Genomic DNA, 26,094 nt, shown 5'->3' on the forward strand with positions numbered 1-26,094 from the left:
GGAAGCCAGGCCGTGGTGGGAGAGGCAGGTGGGAAGCGGGGAGCAGGAAGGGAGGCTCGGGCTTGGGATGGGGAGGAAGTGGAGAGGGGGCTTCAGGAGGAAGCCCGAGTGCAGGCAGAGAGGGCCCAGAGCTCACCTCGGGTGGGAAAAGCAGTCTGGAGGGGCTGCAGAGTGGGTGAGCACCCAGCCCCCTCTTGACCATGGGGTCAGCCCCCGCACCTGAGGAACAGAGTCCCACTCTGGCTGGGGGCAGGGGCCAGGCTTTGGTTAAGGTAAAGGAAAGATGTGAGATTATCAAGGGTGTGTTTATCACCAAGGATGGTAATCTCCCAAGGGTGCCTGGGAAGCACTGCAGTGGAGAAGGACCAGAGCAGTGTCCGCAGTGGCCAGTGCATTAATTATTTAATAAACAGAAAACAGGGGGAAAAACCAGGCAATGTTTAACTGTACAGCAGACACATGTTCTACACCTGCATGTGCATACCTGAGCAGCCTCCCAGGGGTCTCTGAAGGCGTGTGAGAGACAGCTGCAGCCTTGGTGGGGCACAGAGGGGATCCCTCGCACGGCAGCACCCCGACTAGTTACCCTGGCCCAGAGCCCACAGGGGCAGCACAGCCAGTCCTGACCTCCTGCTCCTGGCTGACTGGGATGGGCAGTGCTTCTGGGCACACTTGGGATGCTGGGCACATCCCCCAGCAGTGCCCCAGCAGCAGACATCAAGGGACAGCAAGCACAGCATGTCACTTGTGAATAGTGCTTCACCTGCTGCTGGACCCTTCGGGATTGCTTTAGAGACCAAGCTCAGACACCGATGAGAAAGTCTCTGCCCAGGCCTCGGCCCTTTCTGTGGTGTGCACACTGGTTCTGTCCCCCAAGCTCTTCTGTCCTGAGCACGTCTGCCGTGTCAGGGGCATTCAATTCTTTGGAGCTGTGCTGCTGTTGCATTTCCAATCTTAGTCCCATTTTCATTTTGTGTCAGGTCACAGAGAAAACATAGCTGTCAAAAACGGTGTCCGGCAGCAAAGTGGGAGAACACACCATCCTTTTATTTATACACATTCACATACTTATTCCCTTAATAAATAAGTGGGGAAAGTGTTGTGTCTGCCGGGGCCCAGGCAGGAGACAGAAATCATGGCAGTTGTTTGAACAGAGAAAGTTTAAAGATTTTCTAAGCTAATACATGTTGGTAAAGGAGGAGTCTGGGGAATGTAGGGACAGCAAGCGTGGACAGCAGCTTCTGCCTGTGTGAGTAAGGGAAAGCAAACAGGAAAGGAACCAAGAATTTGAGGGAGGAAACCTCACCCCGCAAAGCCTGATGCTCAGCCCCTGTTGAACGTGTGTCTGTCCCAGGAGCACATACCTTGTAAATGTGCAAAGGCCGCAGGCTGCAGCTGGTCTGTGGAAACAGCCTGCCAGCTGCCCGAGAGCCTCAGCAGAAGGTGTGGGTGAACAAGACCTGTCCACAGAACCTCCCAGCAGGTGGGCAGGAACTTCCACAGAGAACTGGTTCACAGGAGGCCACTCTTGGGTGGTAGGGAACTTGTTGGAGAGCAAATACCACTGGACTTCTCACGCTGCCATTAGCCACACTGCAGCAGGAAGCAGCCCGCCACCACACACTTCCTGTCCCTTGCTGTCTCACCAGTGTCCTCTTTTGGCAGGGCCTCACATTGCACCAGCTGGCAAAGGAGAAATGTTTATAGGGTACAGTTCGGTATCACAAAGTGGGACAAAGAAGGGTGAATTTATAGCTACGTTAAGGCAATAAATTGATAAGTGGCGCAGAGGTGAATACAAATCCCTAAATCACTGGGTTTCTTCCTGTCTCAACTACTACCAGGCATGTGCTCACTAATATCATGTTGTTTCTTGGAGAAATGCAAGGAGCCAAGCACACAGATTGGTCCAAGAGAAGTGGCTCAGAGGTGCGCTAGCAGGCCAGGTTTTCATTCCCTGACTTGCCCCGAGTATGACATATATGTCTATGTATATTTATAGAGGGCCTAAATTACATTATTTTCTTAGCAGAATCCTCCAGATGCAACATCTTAGCAAGCACAGGCGTGTCCATGGCTTCTTGTTCACCAGGCACTTTTCAGTTTAGGATGAGGGTGTGAAAGCAAGCCATTCCTGGGTGGCACCAGTCACAGCTGGGTCACAGCAGATGACTGTAACAGCTCTGAGGATGAGCCTCGCTTACAAAGCTCGGAGCATGTTGCTTTTCCTTATGAGAGCCACCTCAGCCGCCTCACCCTGCCTGTGTTTACTTTGGAGAGGGGAGGTGAAAGAATTTGTTTTTCTAAAAAGGTCTGAGATCTTTTCAGTGGGAAATGGAATGCGTAATTCAAGATGGGGAGTGTGTCAGGATAAGCATGGGAAGGAACGGGTAGGATTTCAATGATCTGAAACATTTGCAGACTGTGTGGACCCTCTTACTTCCCTGCTCCCGCCCCAAAACTGAGCCCTGTATATTTTTACCACTGAATTTTGAGGAACTGTAGAACTCTCTGTTCCTACTAGTTAGGGTTGAAAGGTAAGGTCTCAGCTAGGCTCCTGTGGCTCAAGTGGCTAAGGCGCCATCCATATACATCTAAGGTGACGGGTTCAAATCCAGCCATGCCCACCAAAAACAACAATGACGGCTGCAACCAAAAAAAAATAGCCAGGCGTTGTGGCAGGCACCTGTGGTCCCAGCTACTTGGGAGGCTGAGGCAGGAGACTTGCTTGAGCCCAGGAGTTGGAGGTTGCTGTGAACTGTGATGCCACAGCACTCTACCCAGGGGGACAGCTTGAGGCTCTGTCTCAAAAAAAAAAAAGAAAGAAAGAAAGAAAGAAAGGTGAGGTCTCAGCTAGAAATCTGGGACAGGGCAGTCTGTGATCTTTGTGTAAGGTACGGTTTTCTTATGCCTCAAAGTCCTTGGTATGAGCACCAGCTGCATTTTTTTTTTCTTGTTCTATTGCCCAGGCTGGAGTGCAGTGGCCAAATCATCACTCACTGCAGCCTCAGACTCCTGGGCTCAAGTGATCCTCCACCTCATCCTCCAAACTACCAGCCAAGGTACCAGTACTAGGCATGGGCCACCACACCTGGCTGACAAGGTTTGTCAACCTCAGCACTGCTGACGTTTTAGCTGGATAATTCTTTGTGTGGAGGCTCTCTATTGGTTATCGTGTGTTCAGCCTGGTCCCCAGTGTCTGGCCACCAGCATTCTTCTTTTTATGATAATGACTAGTTATCTCTAGATGTTGCCAAATGCCTTGGGGGTCAGAGGGGAGTACTCACATTTCCCCAGGCTGGCAGCCACAGGACAAACAGTACCTCTAAGCAGGACTTCAAGTTGGCCTTGAATATTAGGGCAACTTTGAAATCAGCTGAATGTCACAAGAAGAAGACACTAGGTGGTAAGAGTGGAATTATAGCACTGAACTTCAAACTATAATAAAGGAAGATGCTATCCCTGCCTCCACGACCTAGAAATCCATAAATTCCTCAAGACTCTGTCCCATGGTCTGAAGGCCCACTTAGCTGGCCCAGGTGGGAGCAGCCGGTAACACAACCTGTGTGGACACCCAGGCCAGAAGGTGCCTAGGCCTTGCTCAGGCAGCCTGTGGAACAGCAGAAATGGTGTGGCTAGAACCCAGCTCATCATTTGTAACTTGGCTTTGGGACCAAAAGCCACTGTCTTGAAACAGGCCCGTCCTCTACTCAGCCAACTCTAGATTCTTAGATTTACAAATCAGGCCTGTGGACGTGATTCTAACAAAGAATTCCTTTGGCCCTTGGAGAGACCCAGGTCTGAGCTTAGTAGAAAAGGCATTGCAGATTGCCAGATGCTTATTTTACAGCAGAATCCTGTGTGCCCCATAGATTTAAAGTTTCCTTTGTGCTGAGGTAGGGATTTTTACCCTGCCTTGATGCTTGATGCCGGAGAACTCCTTGCCAACTGTCATCATCATACAGAATGAAAAGCACTGAGGGTGAAGCATTGGAGGGAGCGAGCTTATGTGTTATATTAAAGCCCTTTATGTCCCACGCAGTGTATATGGGTGGATGGGCATGTGTGTGCGCACATGTGTGAAAGAGGAGAGAGGACAGAGAGTAACAAAGATTGAGAGATTCTTTCCCCCCTGAACACATTCCAGCCTTAGCTCAGATTGCCCCAGTGCCCAGCTTAGTGGTGGGTGAGGGGTGTGGCCTGCCTGTGGCCAGCATAGATGCTGGAAAAAGTAAGGTGGGACAAGATGGGGCCTGTCCTGTCCCCTAGAGCTTGACCAAGAGTCCATTATCTCTAGAATGTTATTGAATGATTTGAAAGAAGAAAAAAAGTTCCTACAGTTTGTGATGTGCCTTAAGCATCTTCTTTATTTGAATCTCAAAAATGTTTTAGATATTTTTCCTATTTATGGGTATATTTTTATAACCTATTGGAAGCAAAATAGCTCTCACTGATAAATAAATTTCTTGATTCCCACAGGGGAAACGTAGCTTCTTATCTGACCAGTGCCCAGATTCCTTCCCTCTTACACAAACTGAGGCTAAGGTGCACATCACCAGTGAGCCGCCTGACAGGGCCAGGGCCCTGCTGGAGGAACCGTGTGTGGCTTCTGAGCTGCTGGAAAGGCAGAGCACGAGGCTGGCCATTCCTGGGGGCATGCTGAGGGCAGGCTGTTCCTCTAGGGGGGCCGATGCCTTTAAAGAGCTGTCTGTAGACAAAAGGGGTCGGGAGCAGCAGCAGACTGTGTCTGCCTTCTCCTGCCAAGCTTGTGCTGCAAGGAGGGGCCTCTCACGCCCATGTTCCGAGTCCCTCAGACAAGCCCCTGATCCCTACCAAAGTTTCCATGAATGGTCACCGAGAGCATGGGGAGCTCCAGGGCTTAAAGCACCTGGTTAGTTGGCAGGTGACCCCAGGGAGAGCCAGGCAACTGCACCAGGGCCTCTGCGTCTCTTGTGTCCACGCTGCTTGTTGTCACTCAGAGTGAGAAAGACAGGAACAGAAAGCACAGCTCTGAGCATAGCGTCCCTTTCAGAAATTGGGGCCCACTGAACTGCAGTGGTTCTTAGGTCTCACAGAACCATGGGACGGCTTTTAAAGAAAGTGTCGGGTCTTTCAGCTGAAAGTGGACAAGGTAGCGGGCAGTTCCAAGGGCGGCCCTCAGAAGTCTGGTCACAGTGGCAAAGCCAGCACCACGGTCAGCAGAGCGGTGAGCAGCACTCCCACCAGCAGCCCGGTCAGACTGAAGTGTTCCAGGTAAATCGAGCGAGCACCGCCTTCTCGTAGGTACCGGCGCCTTCTCTCTGCTTCCTTTCCCCCTCGCTCTGTGCTGCACCACCGCCTACCCGGTAGCCATCGTGAGTCCTGGCCCAGCCTGGGCTAAAGGGAGTCCAGGGGAAGAAGGTCCCATCCTGCCCAGCCAGAGACCTCAGGTGCATGAGGCAAGGGGCAGGGGCCATAGCCTCTGAGCCAAGGCACAGGAAAGGGGGTGTTGCAGCTGGACATGTCCCTGCCCCAGCGTCCAGAGTTGCCTGGGAGGGGTGTACAAAGCCAAGGCTGAAGGGGCCTCTCCTTGGTCTCAATGCCTCCTGCTCCCCGCCCCTTTCCTGTCCTTGCCAGGCCCTAGCCCCGTGCCAGCCCTGCCCTGGCACAACTGAATCTTCCCTTTGGTTAACTCAGGATACCCCTGACTGAGGATACCTGGCACCTTATAACTCTGTGCTATTCGAGACATTCCTAGCCTACTGTAGGGCAGGCTGTACAGTTGGCCTGGGTACCACCATGGCCACACAGTGCAGTGCTGTGCCCCCTTTGGGTTTCCTAGGCTTGACTGGAAGACTTCAGAGGGGCCACAAGCCTGCCAATGGCCCTTAGCCAAGAGCTCAGCCCAACCCAGGTCAAGCAGAAGCCCAGACACCCTGCATTGCACCCCAGGCCTGCCCTCCAAAGCGAGGAGGGAGGCAGGACCACATCACTGGAGGGTTCTGAGAGCCCCAGGATTGGGGTTCCTCCTCCGCATTTACCCCACCCTCACCCCAAGCTCCTTTCCACCAGGCCCAGAGCATCTTCACAAACTGAGCTCTAGAACCCCAATGTCACTCAGGCCCCCAAGGAGCAGGGCAGCATTCCTGTAACTGCTGAGGAGCGCCTTGCCTGAGCCTGCCCCTCCCCATTGCAGTCACTGTTCCTCCCTCCTGCTGAAAGCTCCTTCCTATCCTCAGCCTCACAGTAGCCCCATAGGGCAGAATTTCCTGATGTGGGTTTTCATGGTTATGATGCTAAAAGGAAATTCTTGGTCAAATAGGATTATGAAACACTGGTTAGAAAAAGTTATTCAGTTTCTTTATTGCAAGACTCATCAGAGCTTTTATTAAATCATGGGACTGGATTTCTAACAGGCAGACAAAGGATGCCTTGTTTCCCAAACTTATTTATCCACAGAATTCTTTTCTCATAGCGTACTGCATGGGCTGAGAACCTAACAGAACCCAGGCTGGGAAATATACCATAAAGAATTGAAGCATTGCTACTCGGATTTTCTGGGTAGATAGTTTGAGGGCCAGAGGACCCAAAGGACTTTAAGGGGCTAAAGTCCCACAAGTCAGGGGTGTGGCCCTTCCCTAAGATGCACACTGCAGGCGGCAGGCGGCAGGCAGGCAGGCAGGCGGCAGGCCTCTGCACATCCTCCTCCTGCCTGGCACTTGCATTTCTCTTGCATTGCAACTGTCTTCTGCGTGCACCTTGCTGGGTGCCAGGCTGGGACCACCTGTGTCCACCCTGTGTCCCTGGCTCAGCCCTAGATCCTGACGTTGTTCACCTACTGGCATGACAGCTTACCAGGGAGAGCAGTTTCCAGGCGTCTGAGGACCCATGCAGGGCACAACTGCAGAAGCCCAAGGATGGTCGGCAGGGTGGGCTCCTAGGACGTGCACAGGTTACTGGCCAGAAAGCTGACACACCCCGCCCCCTGTGGCTTTCTTTCTTCTCCTCTACAGGACATGCTGCCCATGCCGGGAGATCCCACCCAGGGGACTGGCAACTATAACATCGAAGACTTTGCCGACCTGGGCATGTTCCCCCCATTTTCTGAGTAGCTTTGAGGCTCCCTCTGTACAGTGCCACCCCTGCTCTGCCACTGATGCCCCTATGAACGGGGCCCACCCTCATCCTGCTTGCCCTGCCACAGGACCCCCACCAGAAGCCATCCTCCAGCTGTGTCCCCAGGCGTGGCATATCTCTGCTCTTGCCCATAGCTGTGACTGCTCAGCCACTGACCAGGGCCCCCGGGTAGATGTTCGGGAAATGGTTGTATTTATTGTATCTTTTGTGTCTGCTCAGGAGGTGAGCCTGCTGGGTCCTTAAATTTGGTTGTGAATAATCTCTTAACAGACAATTTATACTCATAAAAAATTCAGTTAATGCTCAGAGAGACCACGTGGCACCAGCAGGCCCACCCAGGATGCTGAAGGCAGCAGCTTCTTTCTCTTCGCTTCTGTTGGTTGGGTGGTCCAGGGTGGGCTTAGGGAGGGAGGTGAGCAGGACGCACAGGCTTTGTCTGCCAGTTGATCCTGAGGAGCCCAGGGATATGGAGGTGGCTGCCCTCGGCTCCACTGACCTCCCTGAGAACTCATCATACCATGGGATATATGTGCTTTGTGCAGTGTGACGTGAACTTTCTGTCCTAATGGACGGGCTGTGACCGTGTCTGTTATGTGTGGCCACAGTGAGTGTGTAGAACCCACAGAGTGTACAGTGAGTGCAGGGACTGAGCCGAACACCCAGTCCCCTCCCCAAGCCCAGCAGCAGCACCACTGTGACCGGAGGACGCTGGGCCTGGGATGAGGAGCTAGGCTGACAGGGTCACAAGAGTCACAGCTGGGGACCTGCTCACTTTGATAGCTCAGTTCAGTGGTCCAAGCCCCTGGTGCAGATTCAGGTCCCCCCTCTTTGAGGAGCCGGCCCCATCCTGCAGGAGCCCCCACGGGCACACTTCTGTCTCCCACTGAGGTCTGAGCAGCTGTGTTCCTGATCCCATGTTGGCAACACCTTGTTCCCTCTGTGGGAAGAGGCTCTCATCCCTGCCCAGTCCCACAAGTCCTGAGTTCATAGATGCCTGGCCCCTTCTGTACAGGAGTGGATGGCAGGAACAAGACACCCAGGCCCTCCCATCCTAACTGATGCCACATTCTGCTCAGTGGCCCTGGAGGTGGCCACTGAGCCTCCTTTCTCCAGCCTGATGGGAGGAACAGGGGTGGTTTGGGAGGGATGGAGTGGAGGCCTGTGGGGCAGAAGACATAGGTTTTGGTTCTGGCTCCATTTCTGGTTCTGCCACATACTTATCAGGGTCTTGAATTCCTTATATGATCTCAAGACAGGAGAAAGGTGACTTTCAGAAGCTTCTGCCTGGCCGACCTCTGAGCCCATGCTCCCTGACTTGCTGTGCTATGCTCAGACTTGGGGAGATAGCTTGAAGACCTATTTTTGCAGGCCTCCCCTGCCTTCCCCCAACCTTCCCAGTGGGAGCAAGGGTTCCCCCAGAATCCCACGTTGCTGTCTTGCCGTGACCATCACCCTCCTGCCCTGAGTCACCAGCCTGTCAGCCCACTGACTCCCACATAGAAGAGCAGCTGCAGTGGCCACGCAGGACAGTCCTTGTGCTCCCCGATTCTGGGGGGCCGGGGAGGGGGACATTGGTGGTCAGTGGCCTGAGAGCCAGTGAGCCCCGCATGCAGGGAGGAGTCAAGGGAGAGTGTGGTTCTTTGAAGGCTCAGCATTGACCCCCAGCCCTGTCTGGCATCCAAGCAGACCCATTGCTCAGTGTTGATGGGGATTTCACCTGGTAAAGACCAGCAGTGCTCAGTGGAGTGCCTGTGCCTGGCAGCCAGTACATGTGATCCCAGTTCCTAGGTGCTACCTTAACCCTGACTTTGCAGTTTCTAGAGCGGCTTGTAAGCCTCTTATCTGTAGTGGTGACTGGGTTCTGAGTTTAGTGTTCCCTCACCTCAGAGTGTAGCTTTCTTGCTTCTGGGCAAAGGGCATTTGGTTGAAACCCTGCACATCCCCATGGGGCAGCCTAGAATGGGCCTCCTTTTCCCTGCCCTGCCCCTGGGGCCACCTCTACCTCCTGCAGCCTTGAGCTTGCCCCCGGGCCATGGGCGTAATTATTTCCCCCTTCCCTCCCAAAAAAGGCACAAAAATAGGTCCCAGATCAAAGAAGTATTTCTCAGTGAAGTGAAAACAGACTCCTTACAGCCTTTGGCTTGTGAATCCAGAAGTAGTGAGAGGTCTTATGTTTGCTTTTGCCTTTTGTATTTTGGAGGAAAGTTAAAGACTGTTCATGGATGCACACACAGGTGAACACATGCACGGCTCGGTGCACCTGCCCCATGTCTGGGCCGAGGGAGCAGAAGAACAGGTGAGGAGCCCTGCTCCCACCACCCTCCCTCTGCTTCCTCCCCCAGCCCTGGGCCCTGGGATTTGAGGGTTGGTGACTACTCAGGCTCTGCCTTCTTCCCCTCCAGCCCTGTGCTAGGAGCATCTTCAGGGAACCCTGGTGGAGTCTGGGAAGCTGGCTTGCGTTCAATGTCTTTCCCATTCACCACGCCACTTGTGATTCCTGGAAGTGAATGTGTAAATAGGTAATAGTGGAGATGGAGGAGTTGAAGGCCAGGGCAGGGGGGATCCCATACCGGAGGATTCTCTCACCAAATATTTTTGAGACAAACTGGAGTTAAGAATTAAACCCCCAGGGTTTAAGCATCCAGGTTTGCGAAAGAACCTTCCACACCAGTTCTGCCCAGCCTCAGAGGCCAGAGCGCTCACACTCCAGCACCTCTCCTACTGGAGACCAGGTGAAGCTGGATTATGAAGGGACCAGCGCTCATGGCTTTGTTTGCCTCCGTGACTCACTTCTCAGTCGCCCCTCCTCTGAGCTACTGGACTTTGCACCAGCTCCCCCAGGTTGAGCAGGCAGAAAGCTTTCCCCATGAGAGGGCCATGCGGTGGCACCTGAGCCCCTGGCAAGGGCATGGATGCAGTACAGTGACAGTGAGTGGCCAAGGATGGTTCTAGAACATGCTGCCTGCATGTTACTCCCCCTACTTTTGCTTTTAGTTTTGGCTTCAAGGAACAATAGGGTGATTTGTTACAAATGCCACATCCTGCTCTGCTATCTGACAGGTCACGTTCAACCATGTTGTTATTTCATGAGTGGTGAATATTGCAGATAGTAGGGGGATCCTGATAGCTGATGGAACCGAACATGGAGGAGCTTTAATCTTCTATATCAATAAAGTTGCCTGTGTTGTCCAGATTAGCCGCACTCCCACATGTCAGCACTCCTGCTGGCACCAGCCAAGAGATGAGGCTGACCCCCAGGAATGACCAGTGGTCTCTCCCCCACCCACCTCACTTGGAGTAGCCCATGAGCTACACCAGCATAGCGAGTGCTCCCTCATGGGACCCACCTGCTCCAACCTGCTGCAAAAACAAGAATAAGCCAGTGACCTAACAGCTCCAGCCAGTAGCAGCTCCAATTGGAAACCCCCTTTGTGTTATCAGAAAATACAGGTTTGGTCTAAGTTACGGTGCCCTGACTTGTCAGGACTCCTCCCCACCGATCCCATTCCCGAGGAGCCACAAGTCTTCCTTTTCTTCCACTGCCTGAGTCCGGGGCAACTTCAGAGAAACCACACAATGGTGTGGGCACGTTTTCACATGTCCAAGTCTCTAGGTCTTGTGGCCAAAACTGGCTGTATAGTAAAGCAACTGGCCAAGGCCTCTGGGGCACTGACATGTGTGCAAGTAAGAGACGGAGGTTCCCAGGCTGTGGAGGACCAGGGCAGCTGGCTTCATCTAACAATCTCAGTTTCCTTTAAAAAAAAAGAAAAAATATTTCACAAGCAGGCTTCAGTGGACAATGTAAGCACTTAATCATTTCTCTTTTAACCTTACTTCGTATGGACGTGAACTGTGCTGTGGAAAAATCATTTGTATTTCTTGAATGTTCTCTATGACTAACAGTTATTAAGTCAGTTGTGTATATGTGTAACTAATGTAACTGCCTTTTAAAATGTCATTACAATAAAAGTGACTTTGCTCTGAACAATGAATGACCCAGGCCAACTTTGTAATTGAACCATTCATGGAAACCACCGCTCTCAGGGGTACATCCCGTATCGCCCCTCTTCCTGAGAGCCGTGTTCTGTGGCGTCAGTAAAGGACGTGGGATCTGTGTATGCTGAAGGCCTCTTGGAAAAGGAAACTAACACTTCTCAAATGTATCAGGCAAGGTTCTCTAGAAGCTTCTTTGCAAATGCTTTTTTTGTTAATCAGCACAGATCTATGGTGTGTAGTTACTACTGCTGGTTTATAGATGAAGAAACTGAGACTCAGAGAAGTTGAGTGACTTATCTAAGAACACAGAGGAAGGAAATAGCAGAGCCAGGCTCTGCTCTCAGGTCTCACCCAAAACCCTGTATATATTGTTCTTACTATATTCCTTACATCCTCATAAAATTAAGTTGTTGTCTTAATATACATAAGCCTGTTGTAAGTACAATTGACTCTTGAACAACACGAATTTGAACCATGAGATCCACTTACCGTGGATTTTTCTGCCTCTGCCACCACCATCCCCACCCCTCACCCCCACGTTTTGCTCAGTGAGCACAGGGCTGATGAAGACCTTTGTGATGATCCACTGACACTTAATGAACAATAAAATATATTTTCTCTTATGATTTTCTTAGTAGCATTTTCTGTCCTCTAACTTGCTTTCTGTGAGAATACAGTGTATAATACATATAATATATAAAATATGTGTTAACGTACCATTTATGTTATTTGTGAGGCATCTGGTCAACAGGAGCTGTAGGTAGTTTAAGTTTCCGGGAAGTCAGAACTTATAGATGGATTTCCACTTGTGTGAGGGATCAGCACCCCCAGCCCTGGCATTGTTCAAGGGCCAACTATACTTACAAATTCTAATTTTTCTGGTTGAAAGAGGTCTATTTGGGTTCTAGCAAAATGACATACTAAAATCACTTAACTCTTTTCCGTCAAATACCAAGCATTGCTATTTTTATAACTTTATTGACTTATTATTAACATAAAATAAACTGTACATATTTAAAGAATACATAGGAAAGCATTTTGTGACTTGAATAAATTACAGCAAAAGCACCCCCATCAAAGAATAAATTGACAAACTGTACTTCATAAAGCAGCCGTTGTCAACCTATGGGTCGCGACCCCTTTAGGGGTCAAACGACCCTTTCACAGGGGTTGCCTAAGACCATCCTGCATATCAAATATTTACATTACAATTCATAACAGTAGCAAAATTATAGTTATGAAGTAGCAACAAAAATAATTTTATAGTTGGGGGTCACCACAACATGAGGAACTATATTAAGGGTTGTGGCATTAGGAAGATTGAGAACCACTGTCATAAAGATTAAAAACATTTGCTTTTCAAAAGATATTGTTAAGAGAAAAAAAGAAGCCACTGACTCAGAGAACACATTCAGAAATCACTTGCATCTGTAATATTGAAAGAACTCTTACAGCTTGATAAGACAGCTCAGTACAAAGTAGACAAGAAGTTTGAACAGGCATGTCACCACAGAAGATGTACAGATGGCAAATAAGCACATGAAAAAAATGGTTAATATCATTAGTCATCAGGGAAATGCAAATTAAAGGCACAACGGAATACTCTTCTAACATTTGACTAAAATTTTAAAAGGCAAGATATGGAGCTACCAGAGCTTCAAAAAGGCAAAATGGTATTTTGCATTTTCTTACAAAGGTAAGCACCCACTGCCCGTAAGACCTAGCTTTTCCATACCTTGGTATTTATTTGCCCAGGAGAAATGAAAACATTTCTGCACAAAGACTTGGATAGGAACATACATTACAACTTTATGTGTAATCATGTAGACAGGCATCCTTAAACTATGGCCCACGGGCCACAGGCGGCTGCCTAGGACATTTGTCTGGCCTGCCGGGTGTTTTTGCTGCTGCTGCCTGTCCTGCTTAGCAGCCAACTTGTCCCGGGGCCCACAGTCTGGCCCTCCAACTGTCTGAGGGACAGTGAACTGGCCCCCTGTTTAAAAAGTTTGAGGACACCTGAAATAGAACCTATAAGCAGCCTACATGTACATCAGCGGGTAAGCGAGTAAACAGTGATATATCCACACAATGGAATGCTACTCAGCTGTAAAATGAAACAAAATACAGACAAGAGCAGTAACACCAACAGAGCTCAGAAACATGACACAGCAGAAGAAGCCAGGCACAGACACGCAATGTGACTGCAGAAACATGAAACTCTAGATAAGACATGCCCACTCCAGAGGGACAGGAAGCAGAGGAGAGGGTGGGAAGGAGGTGGGATAGGGCACAAAGAAATTTTTCCAGATAATGGAGAGTTCTACGCCTTGCTTGTAGAAAGGTGTGGACACATGACACCAAACCGTTCACATAAGATGGGTACGTTAAATTACATTATATGTATGTTGTATCTAAGTTGATGTAAAAATGATCACAGCAGTGCAGTGCCTGTGGGTCAAAGAAGTAGGGTGCCAGCTCCATATGCCAGAGGTGGTGGGTTCAAACCCAGCCCTGGCCAAAAACTGCAAAAAAAAAAAAAAAAATCACAGCAGAGATTTTTTTATGGATTTGTGATCCCAAATTTCCTATGAAAGAAAAGAGGAAATTAATAGCCAATAAATTCTGTTGAATAAATATCAAAAAGAAGAGAAAAAAGGAAGAAGAGGAAGGAAAGGAGGAAAAAGAACAGGCATTCATCTTACCAGATGGGGAAGCTTTATAATTAAAAGTGTGGGGTTGACATGGAAATAGAAAACTAGATCATCAGAACAAAGAACCTCGAAATCCGCACATATTCAGAAGAAAGAGGTAAGCATCATAAATGACAGAGATCAGAGGGACTTCCAATAAACCATGCTGGGGGGAAATCACGTAGGAAACAGGAAAACTGATCATATTCTCATCTCTCACCCATTAAAAAACATTCTACACAGGCAAAAATATTTCAGTGTTAAAAACAATATATGTAAAACATTTAGGGGTGGCACCTGTGGCTCAAAGGAGTAGGGTGTCGACCCCATATGCCGGAGGTGGCGGGTTCAAACCCAGCCCCAGCCAAAAACTGCAAAAGAAAAAAAAAAAATTAGAAAACCGTCTAGGAGAATGTATTCATAAATTCTAGTCAGGGAAGCAAAAATAACAAACCACAAGGTAAAACACTGATAAGTTTGAATTTAATCAAAAAAAATTTAGCCTCAAAAAATGTAAAGGACAATCAAGAGATAAAAATATTTGCAACTTACATACCCAGCAACATCATGGCCAGAATATATGAAGGATTCCTAAAAACTCAGTCAAAGAAATACAGCTCTGTAGCAAATCATGAAAAGATTTGAAGTGTCAGTTCATAGAAACTCTTGTGGTATTAAATTTTTCGGAAGATGTTGAACGTTACTATAAGGGTGAAGAGGTTTGGGGTCACCAGATGAGGCTGTCTTGGCACGAGGAATACAGAGGCTTGACATAGAGACTGTCAGGGGACTGAGGAACTCTGGGAGGAGCCCTCCTGAGAAAACCTTGGGTCCGTATTTATTATTATAAAACAGGAAGAAGTGGACAAAAGCTGCTCGTCTGACATTAGCCCTGATCAGGGAGGGGATGGAGAAGGTCAGATAGGATGTTTCCCCCTTTGTTTTTCCAAAACTGCAAACCTTGAGAATAATCTCTGTCTCCAACATCGAGAGACCTTTGGAATCTAGAGAATCTTTACCATAATTATTACTGCCACACCTCACACATACATTTTCTCTTGGAGGCCAGTTTCCTGATCTGCACACACACAACTCACACGCCATTCTCATGATTCTCCAGGTCTCTCAAGCAGGAAGCAAGTCTTACGCTAAAGATCAGGGCTCAATTTCCCCTACATGAGGGCAATGCAAAATTAAAATAACTGCTTATGTCACTCAGGTTTACAAACTCTGGTAACAAAATTGTTATTGAGGATAGGAGAGAAAACAGGGACTCTCCTTCCTAGCTAGTGGGAAGTAGTACTTTCTCTGGGAAAATGGTATGTATCAGCCTCAGTTTTCCAACAGCATGCTGGAAATATCCCAGAAGGTCAAAGATGTGCAGCCCAGGACCACAACTCTAATTCCAAGTGTCTATTCTAGAAAAACATCTTGCATATACACAAGCAGTTAAAAAGATATTCATTGGTATGTTTGTAATGGTGAAAAAGTGGAAAATAATCTCTCAATGAATAAGTTGTGATTTTTGTCACACAAAGGAATGTATTCCAGCACTTGAATGATTTCATTGCAGTGTGCAAAAATTCTACAAACAGAATTTAAATAAAAATGTAAATGCTATGCGTATTTTTATAACTAATTCATTAACATGTTTTATGAATAAACAGATAAATAGTAAAAGAAAGAAAAGGAAAAAAATCTTGTGAACTGAAAAATGCAACTCTGGATAATGGTTATCCTTAAGAAGAAGGAAGAAATAGAATAGCTTGTATGGTTGAATTCTTTAAAACAGATTAAGGAAGAAAGAAAAGAGCAGAGAGAGGTGAAAATAAAGGGAAGAACAAAATTATCTGAAGCAATTATGGCAAAATGTTAAAACAGCTGTTTCATCTCGGTGATGAGCACATAGAATCCTATTATTCCTTTCTCTAATATGCTGTGTAATGGAAATATTTAATAATTAAACATAAATCTGGCGGTGCCTGTGGCTCAGTGAGTAGGGCCCCAATGCCATATACCGAGGGTGGCAGGTTTAAACCCAGCCCCGGCCAAACTACAACCAAAAAATAGCCAGGCGTTGTGGCGGGCACCTGTAGTCTCAACTACTCGGGAGGCTGAGGCAAGACAATCGCCTAAGCTCAGGAGTTGGAGGTTGCTGTGAGCTGTGTGATGCCAGGGCACTCTACCAAGGGTGACAAAGTGAGACTCTGTCTCTAAAAATAAAAAACAAAACATAAATCAGAAAGCAGATACTTAATCTCACAAGTAGGCAGGAAAATGCAAATTAATGATATGATATTTGTCACCCAAATGGATTGCTAAAATGCATGTGAAAATATTCTTTTAATTATTTTTAGTAGAAATATAAACTTTTATAACTAAATTTGAAAGTAAAGTGACAATATCTATTAAATTAAATCCTGTATCTGACTCAGCTATCTAACTTCTAGAGACCCATCCTAGTGAAATAAAAATCTTGAAATAATACCAGTGTATGTATAAGAATGTTTATTGCTGCCATATTTTATAGTGAAGGAAAATTGTAAATTAAGGTAAAGTCCACTGCTTGAGGAATGGTTGGATAAATTGGAGAACATGTATATTTTTAAATATTATGTAGCATTACCAGAATATATTAACCAATAAAGGAAATGATCAGAAAATTATAAATAAAGTCAATCTATGTTGATAAAACAAACACTTTCAAAAGCACATAGTGAGGCTCGGCGCCTGTAGCTCAAGCAGCTAAGGTGCCACCAGCCACATACACCAGAGCTAGCAGATTCGAATCCAGCCCGGGCCTGCCAAACAGCAATGACAACTACAACCAAAAAATAGCCAGGTGTTGTGGGGGCGCCTGTAGTCGCAGCTGCTTGGGAGGCTGAGGCAAGAGAATCACTTAAGGTCAGGAGTTGGAGGTTGCTGTGAGCTGTGATGACATAGCGCTCAACCCAGGGGAACAGCTTGAGGCTCTGTGTCAAAAAACCACATAGTGAAGGTTCACATATGTGGTTGTATGTGTACATACATGTGTACATGTAGAAAATGTACAAAATATTGTATTCACGTTAGGCTATATTTGGAGGGATCAATGGGAGCAGAGAAAATAGAGAAATCATAAACAAATGTGTTAAGTATAATAATTTTGCATTTACATGAAATTATTTATGTGTGTATTATGTGTATAGGAGATACATGAACACATCTTCATGGCAGTCTCAACGTGAATCTAAAATGTACTTCCCTTTCATCCTTATAACTTTTAATATGACTCATTTTACAAGGAATATTTATTTCTTATAGAATCATAAAAATAGTAGAAAGCAAATTGCCGGCCAGAATAAGAGGACAATAAATCTTGAAAAACTTAGGAACTTTGACGGCTATGGGTGGGGAAGTTAAGTGTGCAGCTATGGCAAACTGCTCCAAGGCTGGACAGTCCTGTCACAGGCAAGACGATGAATGAACAGACAGGCCGGCACCTGGGGAGAAAAAATAATGGTTAAAGGCCTGGGCTGGTGCTTAATTCATAGTTCTTCTTATTAGTGCAGCTCAATTTACAATTGCCAAGATGTGAAAACAAGTGCCCATCAACTCAGGAATGGATTAACAAGCTGGAAAAAAAAAAAACATACACACACACACACACACACACACACACACCATGGAATACTATTCAGCCATAAAAACAGGGACTTTACATCTTTTGTATGAACCTGGATGGAGTTGAAACACATTCTTCTGAGTGAAGTATCACAAGAATGAAAAAGCAAGTATCCAATGTATTCCATACTAATATGAAGCCAGTAGATGGTCTAATACAGGCCCACACAAGAGAAAAACTCAATTCAAGTTAGGGGGAGGGGAGGATTGATGTGTTTCACCTAAAAAGCACGATATAAGGGTACATGGCACACCTCCTAAGTAGGGGGTACACCTACGACAGGGACCTTTCCTGACAAAGGCAAACATTGTAACCTAATTGTACCTTCTTATTATTTTGAAATGAAAAAATTCATAGTCCTTTAATCATCAAAATAAACAGCTAAACAAAAGCATTCCCTTTATACAGATGGAACTATAGTGATTATTTTCTTGACTTTGCCAATGCTGTACATTTATTATTTTTAAAGTAAAGAGCATAGAAAAGTATGAAGAATAAAATGTTGAATTCTAGTTCATTCTTACCAATGATTGGATCAAGTGAATGGGGGGAGGTAAAAGGGGTCAAGTACAGGGGTGAGGGATTCAGGGAGGGGATCCCAGCCACTGGAAGAGCCAGCACGCATTCTTATGCTCTCCCCAGACTTTTTCACTGCCCTCCAGGTCTCCAGAGAGAAGCATAAGGTCATCTACTCCATTGCCACACTGAAGCCTGGCTTCAGGGAGCTTATTTCTCCTGTAAACCCTTTTAGACACATTCTCTCAGCAAATGCTTGTGGGCAGCTACCACTGCCATGCCCAGTGCTGGGGGTGAGGCCACGCAGGAAGACCCCCGTCCCGTCCACAAGAAGCATCCCATCTTTAGCAGAGAGAGGCAGACAAGCAGAATGCAATGTTCTCAAATGTACTGGGTGATTTAGGGAGAAGGTCCCTGTCCCACAGCAGCACAAAAGAGGGTAGGCTGACTGTCTGAGGAGGTGGCCAGCATGACTAGAGCAATAGATCCCAGATAGTGCCCAGCAGAAATGGAGTCTGCCAACTGGGCTCACAGCCCGATGGCTTGGCTTTCACAGAAATCACTTAATGGGTTCCCATCTCCAAGCCCAAGACCCCTATAAATCATGAAACAGGCACAGCCTCTCAGCAGGCAGTAGTTGGAAATGCTTGGAATGTGGCTTGCCCCTGGTTCCATGGCCACCACCTCCCAACTACTAATTCCTTCCACACATTTTACTCAGAGTCCAACACATATGCCGAAAAACAAAGAATCTGGGCCTGGGAGTGGTGAGGCAGGAAAACAACATCCATCACAGTGATCTACAGCGGGTGAGCAGTCGAGTGCAGAGAACAAGCCTTCTCACTTTTCTTTCTTTTTCTTTTTTTAGAGATAGCAGACTCTCACTTTGTCACCCTAGGTAGAATGCCATGGCGTCACAGCAACCTCCAGCTCCTGGGCGTAGGCAATTCTCTTGCCTCAGCCTCCCGAGTATCTGGGACTACAGGCACCTGCCGCAATGCCAGGCTATTTTTTCTTGTAGTTTGGCCGAGTCTGGGTTCGAAACCACCACCCTTAGTATATGGGGCTGGTGCTCTACTCACCGAACCACAGGCGCCACCTGCCTTCTCACTTTTCTCAAACAGTCTCCTACCCTGAAGTGGCCGCCATGTCTTCACTGTGGCCACATCAGGGCTAATGCCACAACTAGGGCTCTGGAAGCCCTGGTGACCCCCTAGACTCCCAGCACTCTTCTGGAAGGCATGTTCTGAGGGCTTTCTGCAGAAGAGCTCACAGGGGCATCTAACTAGCAGCCCGCAAGCTGCACATAGCATATTTGAAGCCTGTCTTGCTCATCTGTGGTAGCAGGTGCCACAGAAAATATACATGCACCTTTCTTTTTATTTTTTTTCTCATCAGCTCTTGTTAGTGTTTCAGTGTTCGTATATTTACTGTGTAACCCAAGACAGCTCTTCTTCCAATGTGTGGCAGAAATAAAAAAGCTTGGACACCCCTGGACCAACCCCAGGAGGAGCCAGGACCCTGGGTGCTAAGGGGCTTGCCATTGGGGTAGGTTCACTTTGCACAGGCAGAACGACGCATCTCCCCAGTCTCAGGTCAGAGTGAGAGAGAGACTTCTGTCCAGATCTGGGTGTCAGCACAGGGAGTGAGGCTGGCTGCCCCAGGAGCTGGGACAGAGGAAGAGAGAAGCTTCCAGAAGCTTCTGGCGAAGGCTGCTGCAGGTCGTTTGCTCATCAGTCTGTGCTCAGCACACTGCACCACATGTGGCCCCCATTGCTCCCTAAATTCTAAGCACTTCATTGTACCCTCTGTCACATCGTTGTTCTTCAATTTTCCACACCTACAATGAGGTCACAGGGGCCAGTGGCAGCTTCAGGAAGGTTTCTGGATGGGTCTCGGATCCCGACTATGTGCTCTGGGCGTGCAAACATGCGCCTTCATTCCTGTCTGTTCTGAGTGGACAGTTACTAGGCAGGGAGCTGGGATGGCAACACAGTTGGCATTTCACTGTGACAAAAACCACCTGTACTCAAGGGGCAGGCTGGGGGTACAGAAAAAGAGGCCAGGTCTGGGGGGATATGGGAAGCAAGCATCTACTCTGAGGGCTTTGGACTTGGCCTCTGGTTTCATTGCAGGAACTGCCTAGAAAACCATTTTTCTCTGTCTTGGGGGTGGCAGGTACAAGGAGCAGGCAGACAGGAGTGGGTGTCTTCTCTAAACTAAATCCTCAGAAATGATTCCTAGTGAGCAACAGGGAGGAACTGGAAAGTCATGAGTAAAGAGTGATCCCTGTCACCCAAGTAGACAAGTGCCTGAGGCCTGGGGCCATCCGATGGGGAGATGGCATGTCTTACCTAAGAAAACAAAAGGCTTATTTGGTTAATACTTCTGTATGAGAAGTATGGTGCCAGGACCTGCTACTGGCGAAGGCTTCAGGAGCTTCAAAGCAAGACAGGTGGAGAGGGGAGGTAGTGTGCCACCCAGGGAGAGAAGGAGCAAGAGAGAGAGAAGAGTGGGAGTTACCACATCCTTCCTCAACCAGCTCCTGAACTCACAGAGTGAGGACTCACTGCCAGGAGGAGGCACCAAGCCATTCATGAGGGATCCACGCCCCTGACCCGAACATCTCCCACTCTGCCCCCGCCCCACACACTGGAGATCAGATGTCAAAATGAGAATTTGGAGGGGTCAAATATTCAAACCATATCACCCTCCAGAGAACAATAATGAAATAGATTTGAACCTCATTCAGGCACCCCAATCTGTTACCACCCCACCCCAAACTGCACAGTCTAGGGGACAAAATGTCATGAGAGGCTTGGAATGGCTGCCTCAAACTTCGGGTCAGGCTCAGGGGACACCTCCAGCCTCAGCAAGGGATGTCAGCCAGGACCTCAAGTGGAGAGGCCCAGCTGCACCACTCTTTGGGATTAGAATGTGATTCATTGGAAAACGAGAGGTGGGAGGGCAGGCAGCTTCCAGAAAGGGCTCCCCACCTCCAGGTCTATTGTTTGTGGAGGCAAAAGCAATGATATGGGGGGAAAGACAGGAATTATGGCTTAGTTAAGGAAATGGGGCAATGGCAGGATATGAACAATAGTGATAAATCCCAAAAGCCAACACTGACAACCTTCTTGCCCGGCCCTCCATGTGCAAAACGCAAGGAGTGTGGCAAGAAAACAGGGAAGGAAAGACCTGCTATCTCAAAAGTACAAATCCACACAGCTTACAACTAACAGGTCCTCTAACAAAGGTCAGGGCTTTTCTTTCTTTTTTTCTTTTTCTTTTTTTGCTCTTGTTTTATCTTAAAATGTATTGTATGCCAAAGTTATTAAAGGGGAAACCAAGCAAGCAAATAAAGATGTATTGCATTCTTACCTCTTTCTAGAATCTATTTATTAAGAGGACAAGATTATGCTCTACAAATGTCCTAGAACAGTCCTCCTCAAACTACGGCCCACGGGCCACATGTGGCCCGCCTACGACATTTATCCAGCCCACCAGGTGTTTTTGCCACTGCTGCCTGTCCTGCTTAGCAGCTGACTCGTCCTGGGGCCCGCAGTTCAGCCCTCCAATGGTCTGAGGGACAGTGAACTGGCCCCTATTTAAAAAGTTTGAGGACCCCTGGGATGTGGCAACAGTAAATTCAACTATCTCTACCTTCTAATATCACAAGTGGAAAGGTGATCTGTGCATGTTTGTAGCCTGACTAGGAGGAAACTAATCAAAGGACAATCATGGATTTGTGCACTGGGAGAACTGAGATCCCCCTTTGTATGCAACTTCTTGGTCTGGATATATTGGTGATAGGGACAACAGGGTATAGATCCCTCCTTTTTAATTAAATCATAGCAGCGTACATTAATGCAATCATGGGGTACAATGTACTGGTTTTATATACAATTTGAAACATTTTTATCAAACTGGTTAACATAGCCTGTGTAGCATTTTCTTGTTGTGTTAAGACATTTATATTCTACACTTAGTAAATTTCACATGTACCCTTATAAGATGCACCATAGGTGTGGTCCCACCAATTACCATCTCTCCACCCATCCTCTCCCCTCTCTTTCCCCTTCTTCTTGGGCTATAGTTGGGTTATAGCTTTCATATGAAAGCTATAAATTGGTTTCATAGTAGGGCTGAGTACACTGGATACTTTTTCTTCCATTCTTGAGATACTTTGATAAGAAGAGTATGTTCCAGCTCCATCCATGTAAACATGAAGGAGGTAAAGTCTCCATCTTTCTTTAAGGCTGCATAATATTCCATGGTACACATATACCACAATTTATTAATCCATTCATGGGTCGACAGGCACTTGGGTTTCTTCCATGACTTAGCAGTTATGAATTGGGCTGCAATAAACATTCTGGTACAAATATCTTTGTTATAACGTGATTTGTTGTCTTCTGGATATAAACCTAGTAGAGGAATTGTAGGATCAAATGACAGGTCTATTTTTAGATCCCTAAGTGTTCGCCAAACATCTTTCCAAAAGGAACATATTAGTTTGCATTCCCACCAGCATTGTAGAAGTATTCCCTTTTCTCCTTAACCATCAGAGAAGTGCAAATCAAAACTACTTTGAGATATCATCTAACTCCAGTAAGATTAGCCCACATCACAAAATCCCAAAACCCAAGATGTTGGCATGGATGTGGAGAAAAGGGTATGGATCTTAATTTGCAAATACAGCTTTTATTTTCTTGGATATTAATGGAAAAGAGTATAGTGAGTCCTAGAAGACGCTTCCAGTGACCCTGGAGTCTCCCAGACCATTATGGATGAATGGAGAACATCAGAATGGATAGGAGTCCCCAAGAGGGCCTGCATCTCCCCACACACGTGTATTGAATGACAATCACCTTTAGTCCCCTGGGCCCTGATGCCTGACCCACTCTCTCTGCGTCTAGTGAAACTCTTGGTTCTGGGCTGTCCCAGGAGAGACCAGTCACAGAAACACCCAGGATGAGCAGGGAAAAAGCTCAGAGCTCTCGTTTGGAGCGTCAGTGCCTGTGTGTGGGTTTGTAAATTATACAGACCTCTCCTAAGAGTCTGTCTGATTTGTGTTGCCATCTGAAGACTGAAAGATAAGAATACAGGTTTGGGAGATTAGTAGAACAGTGAGGCTGCTCTGGCTTAGAAAGAGGGGTCTGCCCCCATTTCCAAGTGGACTGAATTTCTGTGCTTTATCCAGGATAGAAGGTGGTCTTATAGCTCAGATTGCCATATCATGGCATCATAGACTGGGCGGCTTAGACAGCAGACATTTATTTCTCACAATTCTGGAAAATCCTGGAGGATGGAAGTCCATGATCAAGGTGCCAGCAGATCTGGCCCCTGGTTTACCTATAGCTACCCTCTAGCTGTGTCCCCACATGGCAGTGGAAAGCTTTGGTCCCTTCCTCTTTTGGGGGGCACCAATCCCTTTGTGGAGGTTCCATCCTGATGACCTCATGTAAACCTGATCACCTCCCTAAGGACCTACCTCCAAACACCATCACAGTGGGGTTAGGGCTTCAATGTAGGAATCTGGAGGGAATACAACCATCCAGCCCCTAACTGAGGTTGTTAGTGGACAGCCAGAGCACAGCTACAACACTGGGTCTGACGCTCAGAGGACCTACTAGGATGAGAGCTAAGCAGCAGGTGGTAGAAGAAAGTCATCTGGAGGGTAGAGCATGGTATGAGTGTGAAGGGGAGAAAGGATGGCTCAGCACAGAAACAGTCACTTGCTGCTGTGTCTGAACTTTCCAGCCAACGTGATGTGCCGCGAACAGGATTTTCTAATAGAGTGATTACAGGAGCTGAAAATGATACTTTATTAAGCAGGATTAATATAGACACACCTTTGAGTATCAGAGGAGGAGTCCATGCTGACTCAAGATACAGAGAGGGCCTAGAAGTCCCTGCACGGCCAGAAGGCTGCATGCTGGGAGCAGTGACTCAGCACAAGGGTTGATTGAGCAAGTGTCCCTCTTCTGAACAAGTGCATCAGTCACGGCCTAATGGCTTCCCTCATTTTCTTTTTTTTCTTTCTTTCTGTTTTTTTACAGACAGAGTCTTACTTTGTTGCCCTCAGTAGAGTGCCATGGCGTTGCAGCTCACAGCAACCTCTAGTTCTTGGGCTTAAGCGGTTCTCTTGCTTCAGCCTCCCTAGTAGCTGGGACTACAGGTGCCCGCCACAATGTCCAGCTGTTTTTGTTGCAGTTTGACCGCGGTCAGATTTGAACCCGCCACCCTCAGTACATGGGGCTGGCACCCTACTCACTGGGCCACAGGCGCTGCCCTTCCCTCATTTTCTTATCACAAAGAAAAACAAAAACATAGGATGGGGTGTGTTTTAGGGAGATTATTCCGGAAAGGGATGGTAGTTGCATATCATTATTGAAGTTTTGCCAGTGAAATAAGTTTTTTAAAAATTGGGATAAAATTCAAGTTCTATAAAATTCATCATGTTAAATTGTGTATGTAATTCAATGGTTTTACTCTATAACCAGAATATTTTCTTTCATCATTCTAAAAATATATATATATATATCCATTAACAGTCACTTCCTATTCCCTCCTTCCCTTGCCTCTTGCAACCACTCATCTGCTTTCTGTATATATGATTTGGAAATACTTTCTCCCATTCCATAGACTATTTTTACACTGTCTTGAAGGTATGTCCTCTGAAGCACAATGTTTTCAATTTTGATGAAGTCCAGTTTATCTATTTTTTCCTTTTGTTGTTTGTGCCTTGGGTGTCACATCTAAGAAATCACTGTGTAATCCAACTTCATAAAGATTTTACCCCTATATTTACTTCCAGGAGTTTTATAATTTTAACTCTTCAGGTGTTTGGTCTATTTTGAGTTCATTTTTGCACAGGAGATGGGAGTCCCACATTCTTTTGCAAGTACAAATCCAGTTATTCCTACATTTTATTAAAAAGATTGTTGTTTTCACTGACCTGGCGCTTTTGTTAAAAATAAATTGATCATACGTGTAGGGGTTTATTTCTGTACTCTCTGTATTACACTCAGTTTTAGCATAGCTGTTAAGTACCACATTCTCTTGATGGCTGTAGTTTTATAGCAATTTTTAAGTTTGGGAACTGTGAGCCCTCCCCCTTGGTTTTGCCTTCTAGTGTTTGGCTATTTTAGGGCCCTTGAATTTATATATAAATTTTAGGATCAGCTTGTTGTCACTCTCTACAAAAAGGGGCACAGTTTGAATTTTGGTAAATATTACATTTAATCTGTACATCAATTTGAAGATACTACTATCTCAACAGTGTTAAATATTAGCATCTATGAACATTATAAAACAAATTAAAATGGAAACTAGATCTGATTTGAAAGAATCCTTGGGCAAATAAAGGTCATTAGATCTCATAAGTGACCTTAACCTTGTTTGATTTGCAAACACAGGTTGAGCAAAACTTAACTTATAAATGCCTGTGTTAAAAAGAAATGAAACTTAAGGCTAGCTAATCAAAGGCCAACAACTAACTTATATAATTAGGAATTTTCCAGCAGGTAGAGCAAATAGGCTACTGTACAACTGTAACAAAATATTTTCTTTGCTTTATTTCCATGTTGCCTGGTGAAAGCCTTCTACTTATGATCCCTGGGTGGTATTCCTCAACCACTTCTGGTTTGACGCTCCCAATTCAAGAATTGATTGCTCATACATACCCTTTAAGATTTTATCGTGGCTCAATTTACCTTTTAATGACATGAAACTCTTTCCATTTATTCAGGTCTTTAATTTTATTATTTCTTAGTTTCAGGTATATGTGTGTCTTTCACTTCTTTTTAAATTTATTTATAAATATTTATGAATATTTATCATGTCATAAAATGGAGTTATCTTCTTAACTCTATTTTTAGAATTTTCATTCTGGTGTATAAAAATAAAACCTATTTTGTATATTGATCTTGTATCATACAGCCTTTTCTTTTTTGTGTCAATCCTAGGATTTTCTACATATGGTACCATGTTCTCTGCAAAATACTCTACAAGTCCCTTTTTTTCTTTCTAATCTGGATGTCCGTTATTTCATTTACTACCCCAATTACCCTGGCTGAATACTAGAAGTGAAAACAGACATTATCTTGTTCC

The 26,094-nt window shown here is 46.4% G+C and overlaps 1 protein-coding gene across 1 annotated transcript in view; it reads left to right on the forward strand.

Moving 5' to 3' along the window:
* The window catches only part of ARNT2 (aryl hydrocarbon receptor nuclear translocator 2), a 187,461-nt gene extending 176,357 nt beyond the window's left edge, over nucleotides 1–11,104 (forward strand). The window contains exons 18-19 of the mRNA XM_023510130.1: nucleotides 5,117–5,253; nucleotides 6,993–11,104. Of these exons, the coding sequence (XP_023365898.1) occupies nucleotides 5,117–5,253; nucleotides 6,993–7,091 (236 nt within the window). The 3' untranslated portion in view covers nucleotides 7,092–11,104. The remainder of the gene's footprint in view (nucleotides 1–5,116; nucleotides 5,254–6,992) is intronic.
* The last annotated feature ends 14,990 nt before the right edge of the window (nucleotides 11,105–26,094 follow it).

Source organism: Otolemur garnettii, unplaced genomic scaffold (assembly GCF_000181295.1).
Source record: "Otolemur garnettii isolate 467f Iridium unplaced genomic scaffold, OtoGar3 scaffold00011, whole genome shotgun sequence".
Classification (NCBI taxonomy): domain Eukaryota; kingdom Metazoa; phylum Chordata; class Mammalia; order Primates; family Galagidae; genus Otolemur; species Otolemur garnettii.